Source organism: Oryzias latipes, chromosome 8 (assembly GCF_053564925.1).
Source record: "Oryzias latipes strain Hd-rR chromosome 8, Olatipes_Hd-rR_3.1".
In the NCBI taxonomy this organism is placed as follows: Eukaryota; Metazoa; Chordata; class Actinopteri; order Beloniformes; family Adrianichthyidae; genus Oryzias; species Oryzias latipes.
The window spans coordinates 24,971,168-24,989,572 of NC_136244.1; the positions used below are offsets into that span (position 1 = coordinate 24,971,168).

The 18,405-nt window shown below is 43.8% G+C and overlaps 2 protein-coding genes across 11 annotated transcripts in view; one reads left to right on the forward strand and one right to left on the reverse strand.

Moving 5' to 3' along the window:
* Positions 1 to 4,856, forward strand: part of slc1a9 (solute carrier family 1 member 9) — a 23,574-nt gene extending 18,718 nt beyond the window's left edge. For 6 of the 8 annotated variants that reach the window (XM_011477795.4, XM_078951869.1, XM_020705057.3 and 3 more), the window contains 4 exons: positions 451 to 645; positions 2,396 to 2,530; positions 2,640 to 3,072; positions 3,256 to 4,856. In XM_011477795.4, the coding sequence (XP_011476097.1) occupies positions 451 to 645; positions 2,396 to 2,530; positions 2,640 to 3,072; positions 3,256 to 3,462 (970 nt within the window). In that variant the 3' untranslated portion in view covers positions 3,463 to 4,856. The remainder of the gene's footprint in view (positions 1 to 450; positions 646 to 2,395; positions 2,531 to 2,639; positions 3,073 to 3,255) is intronic. The other 2 variants (XM_020705059.3, XM_078951872.1) reach the window with 2 other exon arrangements.
* Positions 1 to 14,892, reverse strand: part of kcna7 (potassium voltage-gated channel, shaker-related subfamily, member 7) — an 18,388-nt gene extending 3,496 nt beyond the window's left edge. Inside the window, exons 1-5 of one of the 3 annotated variants that reach the window (XR_002873632.2) lie at positions 14,636 to 14,891; positions 13,529 to 14,280; positions 9,489 to 10,508; positions 1,871 to 1,929; positions 1,552 to 1,777 (exon numbers count right to left, since the gene is read on the reverse strand). Coding sequence is in view for 1 of the 3 variants with exons in the window: in XM_004071222.5 (XP_004071270.1) it covers positions 9,573 to 10,508; positions 13,529 to 14,230 (1,638 nt within the window). In the remaining 2 variants the exon portion in view is untranslated. Of the gene's footprint in view, positions 1 to 1,551; positions 1,778 to 1,870; positions 1,930 to 7,077; positions 10,509 to 13,528; positions 14,281 to 14,635 lie in introns of those variants that run through there. The other 2 variants (XR_002873633.2, XM_004071222.5) reach the window with 2 other exon arrangements.
* Between the last annotated feature and the right edge of the window lie 3,513 nt (positions 14,893 to 18,405).

Consider the following 18,405-nt stretch of genomic DNA (forward strand, 5'->3'; position numbering starts at 1 on the left):
GTCCATGTCAGACAGACCACATATTTCGGATGCCTAAGCCTTCGGATTAGTTGCCAGCAGCCTAACTGGCGCTACTGTATACTGCTTGGCTTGGCCTGCCTGGATTCTGCTGACACCAACTGTCATTTTGGCACTTTATTGAGGCTTTAGTGAAAATGGATAATCCTATCAGTGTTGTCTGTAATTATATTATGACCCGAGCTTAGCGGGGCTAGGATTCCAGTTCCTTTAATTCACATGTTGGAGGACTGAAACAGTGGCTGTCACCAGCTGTTAGGTGTAGGCTGTCAGCCAACTGGAGTTTCTGCTGCCTTTTATTTGCCTTGTGGCCTGTTTTTGCCCCCTTCACCTTTCTCCCCTCTCACCACCTGTCTGCTCGTTTCCATTTCAGCTGCGTCTTTTCCTCTGACTTTCTCTTGTTTTTGTGTGTGTGTGTTGTTTTTTTTCCAGCGCTGGGACATTGCCGGTCACTTTTCGCTGTCTGGAGGAAAACCTGAAGATTGATAAGCGCGTGACCCGCTTCGTGCTGCCCATAGGTGCCACCATCAACATGGACGGCACCGCTCTGTATGAGGCTGTGGCGGCCATCTTCATCGCCCAGATGAACGACATAAACCTGGACAGTGGACAAATTGTCACAGTCAGGTCTGCCTCTTGCTCTGTGTTATTTGATTGCTTGTGTTTCCGCTTTAGTTTAAACAAACTACAATAGAATGTACGCCCTCCGGAGGAAACTTCAGGCATACAATATTATTTTCCAATTTAAATGTGACACTTTTATTTATGGCTGCTAGCCTTTCAACACACCTGCCACGGACGCTTTTCCCACAAAGACCGCATTAACCAGTTCATTCAAGATAGCCGCAGGCGGCGAGGACAGATGAAGACGGAGGAAGAGCCAGGCTGGAGGTGGCGGCGCTGCAACCCAGCTTCCAGAGAAAACAGGAAGTCATTAGTTTGGATTCGTTTTGACACGCACCACATTCTCAATTATATGCAAAACAGCAAACAGCCGACCAATCAGCTGATGTGGGAAAGGCTCCGTCATTTTCTTAATCTGATCTCATCTTATTTTAAAAAGCCCTTTTGTGGCATAAACCTGAGGCCATTGCTGATCACATCACTGACAAAAATAACATTCTTGTTATCGATCCAGTAGACAAAACAACTAAATCCTATATTTAGCAAAATATTTTACTTCTACGAGTAAAACACTGCAACTATTTTTTCAACTCAAAATAAAATGTATTAATAGTAGTTTTAGTTTTTTTTTTTAATTTAACAAATTAAACCAATTAAAATTAGTTTATAAAATTTTCTAAAATGGTGAAAAAGTTTGTGTTTTATGTCACATTTAATGCACAATCTGTTTGTTTTAAGTCTGCATCCATTGAAAACTACAAAACTTTATTGTTTAGAAGTTTAAACATTCAAATACGAATTCACGTTTTCCCAAATATTTTTTATGTCCATTTTCTCCTGTCTACAGCTGTTTCTCCATCACATACATGAGTTTAAAAAAAAATGTTTAGGTTTCTGCCAAACTTTTACCCTAATTGGATCCAGTCTGCTTGGCTCAGACTCAGCTTGTTATGGTTGGGGGATTCTTGTGTCGTTGTCAATAACTGTTTTTTTTATGAAACAGTCTGCGTTTTTAATATGCATTCTGCAGTGCATCCGTGATAAACGTGGTCCGTATTGAGGGGTGGATGAGGTTCTCGGTCAGGGGGACGATGGGAGCCGTCAGAAGCAGGCCCAGCTTTAGATCAGATAAATGCTGTTGGGGTGGAGATAACACGATTTAGAGTCCAAACTGCCTCGCAGTCACATCTGAGCCTGACATGAACTGGTAATTCTTATAATTGCTTACATGTCAGAGCAAGCTGCATTCCTTCATACTGCTGTGGGCAGAACAGTCCTCAGCGTTGCCTGTTTTTCGGATAGAAAAAAAGAATGTACATAAACACCAGATTCTCTGCTACTAAATGATCTGCAGGAACATTCTTTGCTGAGATTATAATATTATAAAAGCTGTACTGAAACAGGCAATCATACTGTATTTGTAAGTGTGATGTTAAAGTCGTCTAACTATAGAAAAAGCTCTTCTTCTTTAGGTTAACTGTAATCGAGTAACATTTGTGGTTCTTTTTATTTTTTGAGTCAAACTCTGCAGAATGAACAAGATCTCCAAAGTGGCTCTTTTACTAATTCAATTAATTTGATGGAAGACGGACACATTTTCTGCATACTTTCTTGATTGTTTCAAGATTTGTTCCTTTTTTGGGGTTCTTCCATCCCAGTGGCTTCAAAATCTATCATTTCTATAACGCATGATCTTTTCAGATAAATCAAGCAGACGTCGCTTCAGCACTGAAATGTCCCTCTTCCTCCTCAGTATGACTGCCACCCTGGCCAGTGTTGGAGCTGCCAGCATTCCCAGCGCCGGACTGGTAACCATGCTGCTGATCCTGACGGCCGTCGGCCTGCCAACCCAGGACATCAGCCTGCTGATTGCTGTCGACTGGCTGCTGTGAGTCCAGTGTTGTGACTGCATTTGCATTAGAAACTGCTGCAGAGGTGCTGCTCTGGAGGGACTCCACCGCTTCACTTCCTGCCGCTCGTTGTCTGTGTCCGTTCAGGGACAGAATGCGCACCTCCATCAATGTGGTGGGCGACTCTTTCGGTGCTGGGATCGTGTATCACTTATCCAAAGGGGAGCTGGCTGATCTGGATGCAGCAGAGATGCAATTGCTCCATCCGGAAGGGGAGCTGGATTTCATCCCTCCTCCTCCCATTCTCACTGAGATGGACCTGGTTGACCCTCTCAAACCGCCGGAGCTGCCGCCCCGCTCTCCGCGCCCCCATAAACTAAACCACCACAGCCACATTGCCTCCCAGTCCATCCCTCATTCGCCGTCTTGTTCTATCCGATCCCCGTCACCTCACTCCATCCGTTCTCCCTCCCCGCGCTCCGTCTGCTCCCATTCTCCTCGACCTCTCCGTACTCATTCGCCCCGCCTGCTCCGCAGGACGGAGCAGGGCTACAGCCCCCTGCCCACCTATGACAACCAGGTAATCATCTTTTTTTTAAGTATACTTGGAAACCGTTTTAGTTATATTTTTGGGTGACATAAGTAAATAGCAAAATATTTATTTAAAACATTTCAAACAGTCTCTTAAATACTGGGTCTATAAATGTAAGATCTGTGCTTGCAAAGCTTTGGTCAGTAATGGAGGCGTGACGTCTGTGTTCAGATTTCCATGCCGCCGCGCTCGCACCGAGAGCGGGAACGAGAGCGGCAACGTGAGCGGCAACGTGAGCGGGAGCAACTGAGGCGAGAAAGCGAAACCGAAGAGGACGAAGAGCGAGACCGGGTTCTGTGTGAGCTCAGCGACGGCGAGGAGAGTGACGATACCGCTTACGATCGACGACACACCATCCCGCCGTGTGACCTGCCGTGATTCGATTTAATCAGAATTAGGCTTTTCCCGAAATGTCTTGGTTTTAACCCCGATTTTTCTCCTTTCTGGATCTTTGTTTGGATCCAGAAAAGGGAATTTGACTGAATATCTAAACAATATTTATATTATCTGAATGCGGGAGAATGAGTAAATTAATTCAGAAAACGATTTCAGAGAAACTATAAATAAAGAAGTTTGTTTTGATTTAAAAGAGCACTACTTTACCAAAGTAAAGTTCTGGTTTGCTGAATCAAATCTTCATGAAACAAGTTCTTACAGGTTTGTTTAGAGTGATTTTGTCCTGATTTACATCTGCAATAAAAACTAACTGGTTTGATGTTTCCTGTTACCTGAACGTTTTCAACTTCCTGGATTGTTATTATCAATATAAACATGTTAACGCCTCAGTGGTGTTGACTAGTTCTGTGTCCATTTTCAGTGACAGTTTTTTGATTTTTTTTTTTTTCAGAAGTCCGATGCCAAGAAATGATTCCAATTAAGAAAACACAAGGAGTGCAGAAAAAACAGTCTGACCGTCTAATCAAAATATCAGCTGTAAAGAGAGTAGTTCGATACCCGAAAACACTTTAAAAATCGGGTAACACAGAAAGCTTTCTAGAGTTTCCTCTGGCCACTCTTCAGGTAAATACACAGAAGTATAGAAGTTAAAATGTTCAGCTTTTTTCTCTAAATTTAAGTTTTAAATTGGGTTTTCCTGTCTTTTAGGAGTTAAAACGTTTCACTAAGTTTTAACTGGATGCCGTTGGTCTGTTTATAATTGTACATTTGATTCAAAAGAATCTTTTTTTTCTTCTTTTTTTGTAAATGTTAAGTTTTGTATGGATAAAACTTAAAACAGCTGGGATTTTGGTTTCAGTTGGTGGCTAGAAACCAAGCTGTTGTAGCACGCAGCTGGTTCCTTCAGTGGGACGTTCTCTCAAAGCTCTGAGGGAGATGGAAAGGTTTCGTGGTTCTGATTAGTAATTTTCTACAGTTCTCCACCTTCCTGCGTCTTTTTCATTCTCATCCTTTGCTCTCTTCCTCTTTTCTCCTGCTGCAGTCACTGTTTCTGTTAATATTGTCAGAAATCTAAAAGTTATTTTTGTGTGTGTGTGTGTGTGTGTTTATGGTAGGGTGTGTGCAATCATGCGTATTACAAAAATGCTGTTTAAATTCTTATGTTTGCATATGTTAGTTTTATTTCTTGGACTTTCATCTCTGCGAATTACTTTCTTGATCTCCTCTGCCTTTTTATTTCAAACTATGTCCCTCAATAGATGAGATTTCCTTCAGATTCAGCGGTTGGTGCAGGTGGTGTGTATATTGTATGTAATAATAATGATAATACTAATAATATTGTATGTAATAAAATCTAAGAGCTCTATTTGAAGTTACTGCGGTCTTCCCGGTTTTTTCTGCGTTTCGGAAAATCCTGCAGGCAAAGAAATAACTGGATCGAAAAGTCGCAATAGACACTGAGGAAAAGCACACGGCGCACACTGAGCTCAACTTGTGCGCTGATGAAACAAAGACACCGAGACAGCAGCGCTCTAATCCTCTCAGAGAGATGGGTAAGGCAGGGGAGAGTGACGATGGCGAGGGAAGTGGCGGGGCAGCAGATGGCCAGAAAGACGTCATTCTATCTCATTCTTCCCAGACAGCATAAGGACAGTGGGTAATTGCGAGCGGGACTGACGTGAGTTTCTGGTCCATCACAGGAGGGCTGTGCGAGGTGAAAGGTGAAGAGCTGCAGGCCAGTGCTCTGCAGAGAGCAGACCAGACGTCTCTGGTTAAACAGTGTTGGTGAAGCACTAATCTGCTCTGTAGCTTCTCCAGCGCGCAGGGGGGGGGCAGGAATTTAATCACTATAGTCATCTGAGAGAATATGAGAGCATCATCTGCTCTGAAGTCCTCACCTCACTGAAGAAAGCCCCAGAGACTTTGGTGATTTTACTCCCAAACCAGGAAGAACATCTCTACAAAAAAAACTAGGGAAAAAAATTACAATTCTAGATCTGGAGGTTTTGCTCCCAAAAAACATGAAAGTGACATCTGGGGTATTCCTAAGGAATCCCAAATAACACAAAAAGTATAAATTGAAAACTACTGAATTATACTGAATATTTTTGTTTTTTGTGATCACTTTGGGTAAATATAGCAATATGGAGCTCACCCATATCATGTGTAATACTGATGTCTAAACACTTTTACATCCACCATTTTACCTGGTGGATTGATTTAAACTTTTAAAGACCAACTCCAATGCAAAATTGTGTTTTTTGTGCCATTTTTCTGATGATGGAGGACACATTTAAAGAAAATTAAGCATAAAATTGCATTTCTGAGTGTTTCTTCTGTCGTGAATCAGGAGCAGATGAAAAAAAAAAGCTTATTTGTGATGCCAAAAATACGCCTCTGGCCTCCTTGCTTCAAGTTCTCAGCAAAAGGAAGGGGAACGGGGGACGGGGTTGCTCAGCACCAACTAAGAGGCCAATTTCTAATGAAATCATGCCAATACTGCCGAACTATGTCTTAGAAAACGACAGTTTTTTTTTATTTTGGCTAAAAACGGCATAATCATAGTTTAAAAAGACGCTGGGAACGCTTTGATAACCGATCAAAAGATGATCGGAGTGAGTTTTTGACAACTGTGATCGGTGAGAAACACTCTAGTTGAGTCGATGCATTTTTGCACAGTAAACCAGAATATTCTGCCCTTTCTCGTCTGGTATTTGTGTCATTACTTTTATGTCCCCCGCAGGCAAATTAGCCGGTCCGTTAAACCGATGCAGCATTCCTCTGTTCCAACTCTGATGGATTCTGGTCTAACTTGCTCTTTAAGGAACACAGATCCTGACATGTAAATGTTGTTTACCATCAGGATTTGAAAAATGACAGGATTTTAGTGGACACAATGTGTCCACTAAAGTTATTTTAAAATAACTTTCCCTTTTTTTAATTCAAAAATATGATGCATATGGTTTAGCCTTTTCAAATAATATATCAGACAATAATAAGTCAAAGTGTACTTAGTCTTATGTCACATTTAAAGCTAATTACAAAAAGACTAAATTCTGAATTTTATTCCGTTTCAAATTTGAATTCAGGGGAAACACCAGATGAGTTTCCAAGCCCAAATAATTCAGGTTTTGACTGAATTATTTATATTTTTTTATACAACTAGATTTGCTAAATGTTTTGAATATTTTAAAATAACTTCAGCTGCTTCAAGCACAAGAAGCTAATCCTTTTCTGGCTAGCAGAGGAAGAAAGGAACCCTAAATAAACCCTCCTGATGGTGTGGTTTAAATGAGTGGTATCATTTCAAGATGACAGATGCTGGATTGAATCCTCTGAAGTCTTTCATGTCACATTACAGTAAATCAAAGCCACAGGCAGCGAGGACGCATACCAGGCTGACCTGCACCGCCGTTTTACGACTCAGTCTGACATCTAGAGGCAGGATTACTCATGGCGTGCAGCTGAGGAGAGCTTAGGTTCCCCCAGGTTTTACAGTCTCATCAACCGAAAAAATCCAATCTTCTGAAAATCTCTAAAGAAAAAGTCACCGCACAGCAGATCGCATGGAAGGAATCCAAAAATCTCTGGCCGGAGTGATAAAACACCGTCTTTATTAAGTAAAGAAAGACCTTTTTAATTACAAAGCTTCTTCCACCCTGAGGATTCAGACTTCTCATCATTCACACAGCCAAACCAACATAAATATACTTTTTAAAAAGCTTCACAAACACGTCCTGCTAAGCAAGATCAAACATCTCATTTCCTTATCACCTGGTTTCCTGTTTCCAAAACTCATTTGTAGCTTCTTCCACGACGTTCCCTTTAGAAATCAGGATAGAAATCAATTTGTTTATGTGTGTGGACGTTACAAACACTGACAGTTTGACAGAAATGAAAGAAGTAAGAGGCAAATAGGAATTTGGATTTAAATTTCACACTGCACACCAATAGCTCCGGGTTTATTTGGGTGGTGGTCCTGTCTTTTTACCAGTGTCTGTTCAGTTCCAGAAGTTTAAAAGCGTGAACACGCGTGTTTTTTCTGCCTTCGTACTTGTCTTGTTTAACTGGTTATTTTTTAACATTGTGCAAAAGCGTTCTCAAAAATACAATCACAGGAAATTTGCTGTAACTCGAATACAGTTTAGTGCAGACACATTACAGCTTTTTCTTTGCGGAGAAAGAGACAAGAGTTTCCAGATGTGCAAACCGTGGAAAGAGCTGCTGTGAAACAGATGTGAAGACAGGTAAATGCATTGCATTTGTTCCCCAAACCCGGTGTTATGATGGGAAACCATGTTTCAGTTAGAGTTCACCGTTTCAGAACAGCTTTCCTAACATCCATAGACTCTTCGTGCGACAAAAAGTCCTTTGTGGGTTCACTAAGTCCATCCAGTGCAAGAACAGCTGAAGTCTTTGCTTCATCAGCTATATAAGGAGTTTTACTGATGTTGGGACAAAACTTTGAGATTTGCTGACTTTTAAAATCTTGATCATCCAATCAACTTTGTTGCTGGATTAGTCACTCAGCAAAAAGTGCGTGTTCTTGAGGTTTTGGTGTTTTTCTCACACTTTCGTGGCTTTTTTCTGATGATGGAGGACCTATACAAAGAAAATTAAGCTCTAAGTTGCATTTCATTGTGCATCAGAGGCAGATGAAATAATGCCATTTGAAAAAAAGAGCTTATTTGTGACATGGAAAATACATTCAGCAGGCCACAAGCTCCCTGCTCCTCCGCTCCACTCTGATGCATCCACTTGCAGACAAATAGATCCATCTGGCTCCAAACTATACAGCTGGATGGCTCCAATATTGCTCGCCTTCTTTTTTTTGTAAGCATCTTATTACATCTTACATCTTATTTGGTTACATTAATTATGATAAGACATTTTTATCTCAATTTTATTTAATAAATCTTCTAATTTTATTAACCAAGAATTATATTCACAAATCTAAATTCAGCAATAAAGCTCCTAATTTTCTTGATTTACTAGCCCAAGTTAGATGTTACTTACATTCCATTTCCCCCAGTACAAACAAAAAAGCTATTAAAACGTATCACCTTGCTCAGCTGTATAATTTAGTGTAAGTTTATTTTTTTGCTTGTATATCCCCTGGCATTTATTTTGAACATTTGATGTACAGCTTATTGTTCCTTGTTCTTTTGCTGTATGTCACTTTTGTTCTGCATCAATAAAGAAAAAAAAAACAAAAAACTGTAAGCTAGCAGGAGAGCATGTAAACAGAGAGCTCTCAGTAATGGGGAGGAGGAGGAGGCACTACTACTATTGCTCTGCAGAACTTAGAAAAAGACTGTTTATTAGATTTTGGCTAAAAACCCCATCATCATAATTAAAAGACCACTGGGAACGATTTGATAGATTAAAAAATGACCGGAGTTGGTCTTTAAACTGGTCTGTGGTCGACCAAAATGTTCTGCAGCGCTGTCAGAGAAGAGAAGAATCTCTGTTCTGCCCTTGTTAGCATGAGAATGCAGAAACACTTTCCTGCCACATTGACTGTGGCGAGCTGAGCTTTAACACCTGCAACCACTGCCACACATGCACACGGACAGATGCTGGACTGATCAGTGAACTTCCACTCACAGATGTGCAGCACGTGCAGCGTTCGTTACGCTGTTGTCCAGACGTTCAGTGCATCCGCATTTTTGCACCACAGACTTGTACAATCAGAAAATAAAAAATAGGAGTGAGGAGAAACAGCTTTTACCTCGATGATCGGAATAATTACAGATTTGCTGCACACAAAGGCAGAAACAAACTTTAAAGTTTGAATAACAGCTGAGAAGAAGTAACTTTTACAGTATTTTCCTGTCATGTTCACTTTTAGAGCAACATTTATCATTTACAATTAAATATGTCTGATAAAACAGATATGCAGAGGCAGACATCCCATGCTTTGCAGCTGGAGACGAAATGTTTTTAACACATTTAGATTTTTTTCGTTCCATAAGTTCACACAAAACGTAAAAATCAACGTTTCAAACCTGGTTTCTCCCAGTGTTGAAGTTTTTTTGTTTTGTTTTCTTGGCAGTACTTTCCCTCTTTTTCTGCAGCAAAGTGTAAAATTGTCAGACCTGAGTAACCAAGGGTTCCTTGGGACAGAACCTTAAGGTCACAGGGTCGCCTGTTTCCTGTCCGCCGCAAACCCCAGCCATGAGGGTCCCATTGAGTGGAGGGCACATAGCCCTATTCTGCCCGTACAGGGGTGCGTAATCCAACATGCTCTCCGGATCTTCGTCCATTCCGTCCTCCTCGTCGTCCTCGTCTCCGTCCTCTTCGCTCTTCTCCCAGACGGACGTGGAGACGTGGTGGTACTCTCTGGTGTCTTCACATTCCATCTCTCTGTGGTAGAAGTAGCTAAAGTTGGACACGATGACGGGCACGGGCAAGGAGATGGTGAGCACGCCTGCGATGGCGCACATGGAGCCCACCAGCTTTCCCCCAACCGTAATCGGGCACATGTCACCGTAGCCCACCGTTGTCATGGAAACCACCGCCCACCAGAAAGCTTCAGGTATGCTGGTGAAGGCCGTGTTTGGACTGTCCGCCTCAGCAAAATAGGCGGCACTGGAGAAAATGATGACTCCGATGAAGAGGAAGAAGATGAGCAGGGCCAGCTCCCGCAGGCTGGCCTTCAGGGTCTGACCGAGGATCTGTAGGCCTTTGGAGTGACGGGAAAGTTTAAAGATCCTGAAGACTCTCACCAGCCTGATGACCCTGATGAGGGCCAGAGACACCGAGGGCTGGGTGTCTTTGTCCTTGCCGAGCTCCGTGCCCACTGTGACAAAATAAGGCAGAATGGCCAAGAAGTCGATGACGTTCATGACGTCCTTGAAGAAGCTCATCTTGCTCGGAGCGCTGATGAAGCGCATAATCAGCTCGAAGGAAAACCAGCAGATGCAGATGGTCTCCACGATGAAGAACGGGTCGTGGAAGGGGGTGAACTTTGGCGGGACCTGGACGGTTTCGTTGGGTATGGTGGGGTGAGGGGTGATGGTGTATTGCTGCAAGACAAAGAATGAGGCACAAGTGGTCACCCAAACAGAAGCAACGTGTTGTCTTTCACCGAATGACAGTTTTAATCATTGACACCTGGACTCAGTGAGCGTCGTGTCACTCATAAAAAATGGTTTACTTCCAGCTGCAACCAATTGAAGTCAATTCAGTCGACACAACAGATGTTCTGGTCATGCTCTGCGCTGGTGAATTATTTGTCTAAAATTTTTAAAACTTTATCAGATGCAGACTGGTGCAGAAGCAGCCATATTTGGTGTTTCACACCAAAACCCAGATACAAAGACATTCTTGCTTTTGCTATACTAATAGCAAGGCACCGTATATTATTGCACTGGAAATCTAAAGACCCCCCCAGGGTGTCCCAGTGGCTGACGGATCTTATGCAAATATTACAACTTGAAAAAATAAAATATTCAGTTCGGGGATCAAGGGACAAATTTTGGGGGTTCCGGTTTTAGGTCACTTTGGCAAATTCTACCTGAGGCCTCCTCACATTCTACCATCACATCTCAGTAGTTTATAGTTTAAAATATTCCAACTATTCTTAACTATTATTAGCATTGTTAATATTATTATTACTATTTTCCTTTCCCTTACGTATAAATATCACATCAGCTATATATGTTACTATATTTCTCTATTTTATGTTGCCACTTGGCTGATCGATTTGGCCATCGAGTTGATCACATAAAGATATGCTTTTGTTATATTGGACAAGATATATCATACCCTTGTCTTGCAAACTATGGAGAGGGGGGTTCGAGGGGGTTCCTTTTTCTTTCTTTTTATTTTATTTTTTCAGATTTATTCATTTATTTATTTTCCCTTTTTTGTGGGGGTGGGGAGACGGGACAGTGGTGTTTGGAAAAAAAAAGAAAAGAAAAAACTGGCCAAGTTGTCTTGCAAATATGAAACTATATCTTTGTTTCATTTTTATCATGTATGTAACAATACTTTCTTTGTTTGCAATAAAAACAGATTTGAGAAAAAAAAATTCAGTCGCCACGTTGGAAGCCAGAACTTGTCAGCGAGCAGTGATTGGTCTGAGTCTGCCTGCTGTGGCAGCCACTCCCTCCAATCAGGAGTGAGCTTGTTGGTAGTCCACACCCCTATCACTTAAACCAGGCTACACAAAATCTGTCAAACGTGGGGGGCAGCAGACTCAACCTACTGTTATTGAGCCATCTGATTGGTCAGTTTATAACTTGATCTACACAACACATGTGAAAAAAAAGTATCAAAGCGAGAATGGTTATTCTGACCAATAGATTGACATAATAACAGCTGTTTGTTCTTCTATAGAGGTTTATGGGACTTTTTGCTTCTTGGAGCCAGCGGGTATTTCCTGTTTGGAATGCCAAGGATGGGGGGTCACTCGGTCCAATTGTCATGTACAGTCAATGGTTTTAACAACATTTAGCAGTGTAAATGTTAGAATAAATTAGGGGTGGGGCTTATCTCTATGGATACGATGTTTATAGCAGTGTAAACAGGAGTACGATTATGATGGAGACATGTTCTCAGCACATTTAAGCTATGAGGTCTGTGATACTGTGTTAACTTCTGCCTGCTCTCCGTTTTCACTCTCCCAGCTTGAATGTTTTTCCGCAGACTTTTATATGTCACTTTTTATATATAAGTCACTTTCTCTATATTTAAACAGACAAATAAACATCCAGTTCATGTGACGGTGGCTTGTGTTACGAGCATCTGACACTTCTTTCAAACCAGCTGTTGTTGTTTTCCTCAGATCAAGGAGGAGATTTGAAATAAATTCAGGTTTTTGTTGTTGCTCTAAACCGTTTACGGATTCGTCAGAATCTAAGGAGTCAAATGCGGCAGCGGTTCCACCTTCCTGATTAGAGAGATGCTGATTCCTTTGGGGCCATTTTCTTGGCTCGTGGTGTGTTTGTGCTTTAATTGGAATAGATGTTGTTTTGTTATTAACCTTAGCCTCGGAAACAAGATGAACAAAGGGAACTGCGTGTTCCAACATCAACATCCAGCGGAACCAACCTAACATTTCAGCTGCCTGAAATGAGGATTTATAGCAGGACTGATGTATTGTAGTTTATTGGTTTCAGCTGGACGGACTCTTGAAAATGGAAAGGGAGCCGTTTCACTTCGCCCATCAGGTCGTGTCCTCATGTCTGCTGCTATACTGAGAGTACTGAGGTTTTTCACAAGGGGCAGTGCAGACTGACAAAACTCATGTGGGTTTGATTAAACCCTTTTTTTTTTCATTTCCACTGTCTGCGTTTCATTGTAACGTCTGAGTTTTCATGGCCATTGCTCAAATTGCTTCAGCGTTTTGCTCTGCTCCAGACTTTGGTTCAGTCATGTGGATCTGTTGAGAAACCAAACCTGATCCAGTTTCTGAGAGCTTCCATGTGGTGAACAGCAGGTTACATTAGAGCAGCTGTGTATTCAGCCTTTTGTTGGATGTCCTCTTTAGTGATTATGTGCAGAGAAACCACAGCTGACTGTGAGAGTGATGCTACACGTTCAGGTGGTTCTGCAGCCGTCATCAGAAACGCTGATCTCTCGGCCTGGTTTTCATGCCGGTCTCAGCCACAGCTCTTTAATATGGACACGGGTTTATGTGTTGATGTGCTCTAAGGGTTGTTCTGCATTTATATTTAGCTCTTCCAGGTCTGCAAGTGGTAACGTGAGACACGTTCTCCTACCCTGCCACTTGCTTCTCATCTTCTAAGCCCCTCTCTTGCTCCTTCTTCTCACTGCATTTTAAAGTATCGACCTAATGCAAAAATACCTGCAGACTCTGACAGGCTTATAGCATCTCTGCAAATCTGCCCTCTCCTCGTTTCTCTGCTTTCCGTCTACGGTTTCACTGCCCTCCCCGTGGTCTCCACGGCTTTCACCTGGATCGGATTCAGTTCAAAAACCTTCATTTACTTTAAGCTTTGAATGGTTCTGTGTTGATTCTATTATCCTGCAGTCTTAACCTCCTACGCATTCGTCTTCGAAACCCCTGAAAGCTCCTCACCTCCCTCCGCTCTTTCTCCTGTCTGAACTCGGGCAGAGTCTCCAGGCAGAAGATGAGAATGGAGAGGATGATGACCATGACGCTGATGATGGCGATGATCCGCGCTCCACCGGAAGACTCTGGATACTCAAACAGCATCCAGATCTTCTGCTGCCACTTTTTGGCTGGCAGAGGTCTCTCCTCCTCTTTGGGGAAGCCCTCATCCTCCTTGAAGCGGTCGATGGTCTCCTCTCCGAGCTCATAGAAGTGCAGCTCCTCCATGAAGATGTCCAGGGGGACGTTTGCAGGCCTCCTCAGCCTCCCCCCCGACTGGTAGAAGTAGAGGATGGCCTCGAAGCAGATGCGGTTTCTGTCCAAGAACAGTTCGTTACGCAGCGGGTCAAAGTAGCGAAGGCGGCGCTGAGAGTCGCCCAGCAGCGTGTCCGGGAACTGGGCGAGCGTCCGGAGCTGGGTCTCGTAGCGCATCCCTGACACGTTGATGGCCAGGCGGTCGCTCAGAGCCCAGCCCATCCTGGGAGGACCGGCCCGGCGGCTCTCCCTCCTGCTCCCGCTCCCTGGTTCCTTCTCGCTGCTCTCCCTCTCCAGCTTGTTGGACTCATCTTTACTCTGCTTCTGATCCTTGTTGGCCTCCTCGGCTTTTTGCTTTTCCGCTGACTGCTCTCCTCCTCCGTCTGTACCTCCTCCCTCATCCTGACTGTGCATTTCTCACCCCCAGATGTTTACCTCTTTTGGTGACTTTTGGGCCTTTTTATCTGACGGGGGGGGGGAAAGTAAAAACACAAAACATGAGGAGCAGATAGATACAAAAACTTTAAAAATCAACCATTCCACATTTGTGCTTTGTAAGGTTTCTCATCTCTGTGTCCCAGAAATCTATTTTTCCATATAGAAGAGATGATTTTCAGCATCACAAAGCGCCTCACCAAAACTTGATTATCATTGGCTGTGTGAACACCGTTTTTTTCAGCCACACATACTTTTTAGGCTTTGGAAATCTTAAAAAACACAACTTTTCTAACCCAGACTGTGTCTCTAAACAAGCCTTAAGGGCTATTTTTTTTAACTTTTAACTCTCCTATTTTACCCCATTTTTCTTTGTTTTCTTACCTTTTTGCTGCCAACTTTCTCCTGATTCCCGATAATCACTCCGTCTGAGTCATCATGACTCTACAGTTGTACCTTCACCTCCAGGTGCCTCCAGAGATGAACCTCTCCTTTGCCTTGCTGCATTATCCTCCCACCATAATGTCGGGGAAAGCCCTCTAAATCCTGGCTCCTTCATGAGCTGCGGGGAGGAGGCGCAGGCGGTGGTGCAGCTCCTACGGGGGGCTGCTGCGGCGTTGGGTGAAGCTGAGCTTGTCTGTAGGTCACTTGGTGTCTTCACTTGTACCCTCTCTCTCTCACGCTCAAGTGCGGCACCCGGAGAATGCAGCGGGGCGAAATCTGATCTTTGACCCACTACTTTTCCAGGAGCTCCAGCAGCTCATCACCTCCTTTTTCCCTGCTTCCCAACTGCTCCGTCTGCCTGAAATGTCAACCCTTTAGCCCCACACATGTCCTCACCGTTCCAACTGTCTTCTAACCTACAGGAGGAAAACAAAACGATAAAATGTCCAGCTTCCTGATCTGGACGTTTGAAAAAGGAAAAACCTGAAAGGTTTCTCCAGCGATGCGCTGATTCATGCTTAGAGGCCTGCTTCAACGTGAAAAGTTTGTCTTTTGAGTTTTATTCCTGCAAATGTTCAGTTGTTGATCTATTTTCTGTGATTTTTGTTGTTGATTTATCTGAACTTTTGACACATTTGGGTCCAACCTGGAGCCCGTTTGGCTTTTTTCCAGCACTGGCAGGTCTCAGCAGGTAACTGTGTGTCTTTCATGGGTTCAGACATGAGTCATCTAAGCCAGATGTGGCCACAGGTCAATAACCAGTGGTTAAAGTTGTGACTGTAGGTATTATATGACCCAGATTAGGTGTCTAAATTCAAAACAGCCACATGGATCTTCCTCAAAGTGTGACTTTGGTTTAAAGTTTTGTGTAACAAGTTGTAAATGACAAAAAGAGGCCAATTGGGTAACCATAAATCTGTTAATTACTGCCACCTGCTGGCATAGACTTTGAACTGCACTGTTTGGTTTTTCAAACTGCACATCTTTCAATAATTAGAACACTTTGTTTTTATTTACTCGATTATTACCTGTTTGCTTTTGTTTTTTGTTGTTTTTAACTACTTATTATCTAAAATATTGCTTTTAAGTGGCAGAACTCACAAAAATCAAGTTTGTTTTTCATTATATCTTTATTTAATCTGACCAAAGCTGACTTGTATTGGACTGTAAGTTTTGTTTTCTTAAAGTTCCACTCCGATTAAGTTTTGATCTATTATCTAAGCGTTCCCTGTGTTTTTTAAATTATGTTAACAGCCAAAATAAAAAAAATAAAAAAAAGCCTGTGTTATTTTCTAGGACTTATTTTCTGCAGAGCAGAAGGAGTTAATTAGAAATGAGCATCCATGTTGCTGAGAGCTCTCTGTTTACATGCTAGTTTACAGTCCCTCATGCCGCCAACCTAACATTGCAGTGCAACAAAAAGGGCGAGCAATTTTGGAGCTATCCAGCCATAAGTTAGGAGCCAGATTTCATCTGAAACGAGGAAAACAAAAACCGACATGGATCTGTTCTCAAACTCAAACGTTTCGTCTGTTTCAGATTCACAGCAATTTAAATAGAGAAATACAAAAATATAATTTGGAACTTCATTTTCTTTATACGTGTCCTCAATCTTTAGAAAATTGCTACAAAAACACGTAAAAACACAATTATTTTCGGGTCTCAAGTCATTTCGGGACCTCTGCATTTTTTTAATTTTATTTTTTAAAGGAGAAATAAAGGCAGGCTGAGTTTACACATTTTAAAGGAAATGTTTCCTCTTTTTCTCCCAAATTCTGGCGAAACTGTCAATCAAAAGGCGAGTCATGTATTCAAAGGCAAATTCCTTTCGGTTTTTATCTTTATTTTATTTTATTGTTTCTGTGAGTCACCCGCAAAGCACAGACCCGCCGCTCGCCTCTCCTGCTGTGGGGGGAGCCCTCTTCCCCCGGTTGTGGGTGGGACATGCTGGCGGGGTTCAACGGGGGCAACTCTCTTTGGGCCTCGTCAGCACCCGCCCCCCATTCCACCTTTACTTGCATATTAGACACCTTCATTCATCTAGGGCCTTGGGGGGGGGGGGGGGGGTTATCTGGTGCAGGGGGGCACGGTGAAACACCCGGGCTCGTCTCCCACCGGTCCGCCCACCAATTTTAATATTCACTTTAGACACCACAAACTACATATTGGCACCACAAACACAACGCATACACACCACACACAAAGGGACCTGGGGGGGGGGGGGGGGGGGGGGGGGGTTCTGCTGTTTTACCTGCAGCACACACACTGCACTCCCACACCACAACACAAAGGTGGGATGGGGGAGAGGCGGCTGGCGGCCTGGCTTGTGGGGATCCTGTTGGCAAGGCGTGTGGTGCTGGGGGGGGTTGATCGGCCGGCGGGGGTTACTGTGTGGTGACGGAGGGCAACCAGAAGAATATTTGTGAGTGTGAGAGTGCCTGGGTGGGGACAAGCCTGGGGGGGGGGCTACCCTGCCGGGACCTACCCTCCCCACTGTAGGGTGGGCACCGGGGATGGATAAGGGAGGTGTTGGGTCAGGGGGTTGTAGAGGATAGTGTAGTGTATGGGGGGGGTTGGAGCTGTGGTTGCTTGGGTCGGGTGCCTGGGCCTGCTGTGGTGGGCGGCGCCTGGGTCCTCTGGGATGTGGCCCCGCGTCACGGTGTCCAGCACCCGGTGTCCAGCACCCGGTGGCCCCAATGGCGGCCGTCTGATGTGCCTGTCCTGTGGCCTTGGGGCCCAAACGGTGGGCTAACCTGTGCTCCGCAGTGATGGAAGGGCCCCCTAGGGTGTCCTTAGGACGGTCCCCTCCATTTGGGCCTTGGGGCCCAAACGGCGGGCTATCCTGTGCTCCGCAGTGATGGAAGGGCCCCCTAGGAGGGTCCCCTCCATTTGGGCCTTGGGCCCAAACGGCGGGCTATCCTGTGCTCCGCAGTGATGGAAGGGCCCCCTATGAGGGTCCCCTCCATTTGGGCCTTGGGGCCCAAACGGCGGGCTATCCTGTGCTCCGCAGTGATGGAAGGGCCCCCTAGGAGGGTCCCCTCCATTTGGGCCTTGGGCCCAAACGGCGGGCTATCCTGTGCTCCGCAGTGATGGAAGGGCCCCCTAGGAGGGTCCCCTCCATTTGGGCCTTGGGGCCCAAACGGCGGTCTCCTGCACCTTCTCTCTTGGTCCTACCGGTCATGCTGGGGAGGATCTGGTCCCCCTAATGATCACATGGTACACTTTGGCAGCGTGCTTGCATCTCCACCCCCCCCCCCCCCCCCCCCCCCCCCCCCGGTGTGCATGTGCACGTGCACACTTATCCCTGTCTGCTTTATCCCTCCTCCTAACCCACAGATGGACAGATATCTTCCACTTATCTTGGTGTCAGATTTTCACTTTTGGATGTAACATTTGTCTTTCCAGCAGAAATAAAATATATATTTAAAACATAAAATATAATAAATAAATAACAAACAATTAAAATAAAAACCTAAAAGGGGTTTATACAGATATACACCTTGGCTGTCAGAAGATCCATAATAGTCAAATCTGTCCAACTCAAAAGGCTTTCAGCTCTTGTATGTTAGCTCGGTTGTTGGACAGGACAAGTTAAAATAAAAACACCACGTTTTTCGGGTCTAAAGTTATTTCTGGGCCTCTACCTTTTTATTTTATTTTTTAAAGGAGAAATAAAGACAGGCTGACTTAACAAATTTTAAAGGAACTTC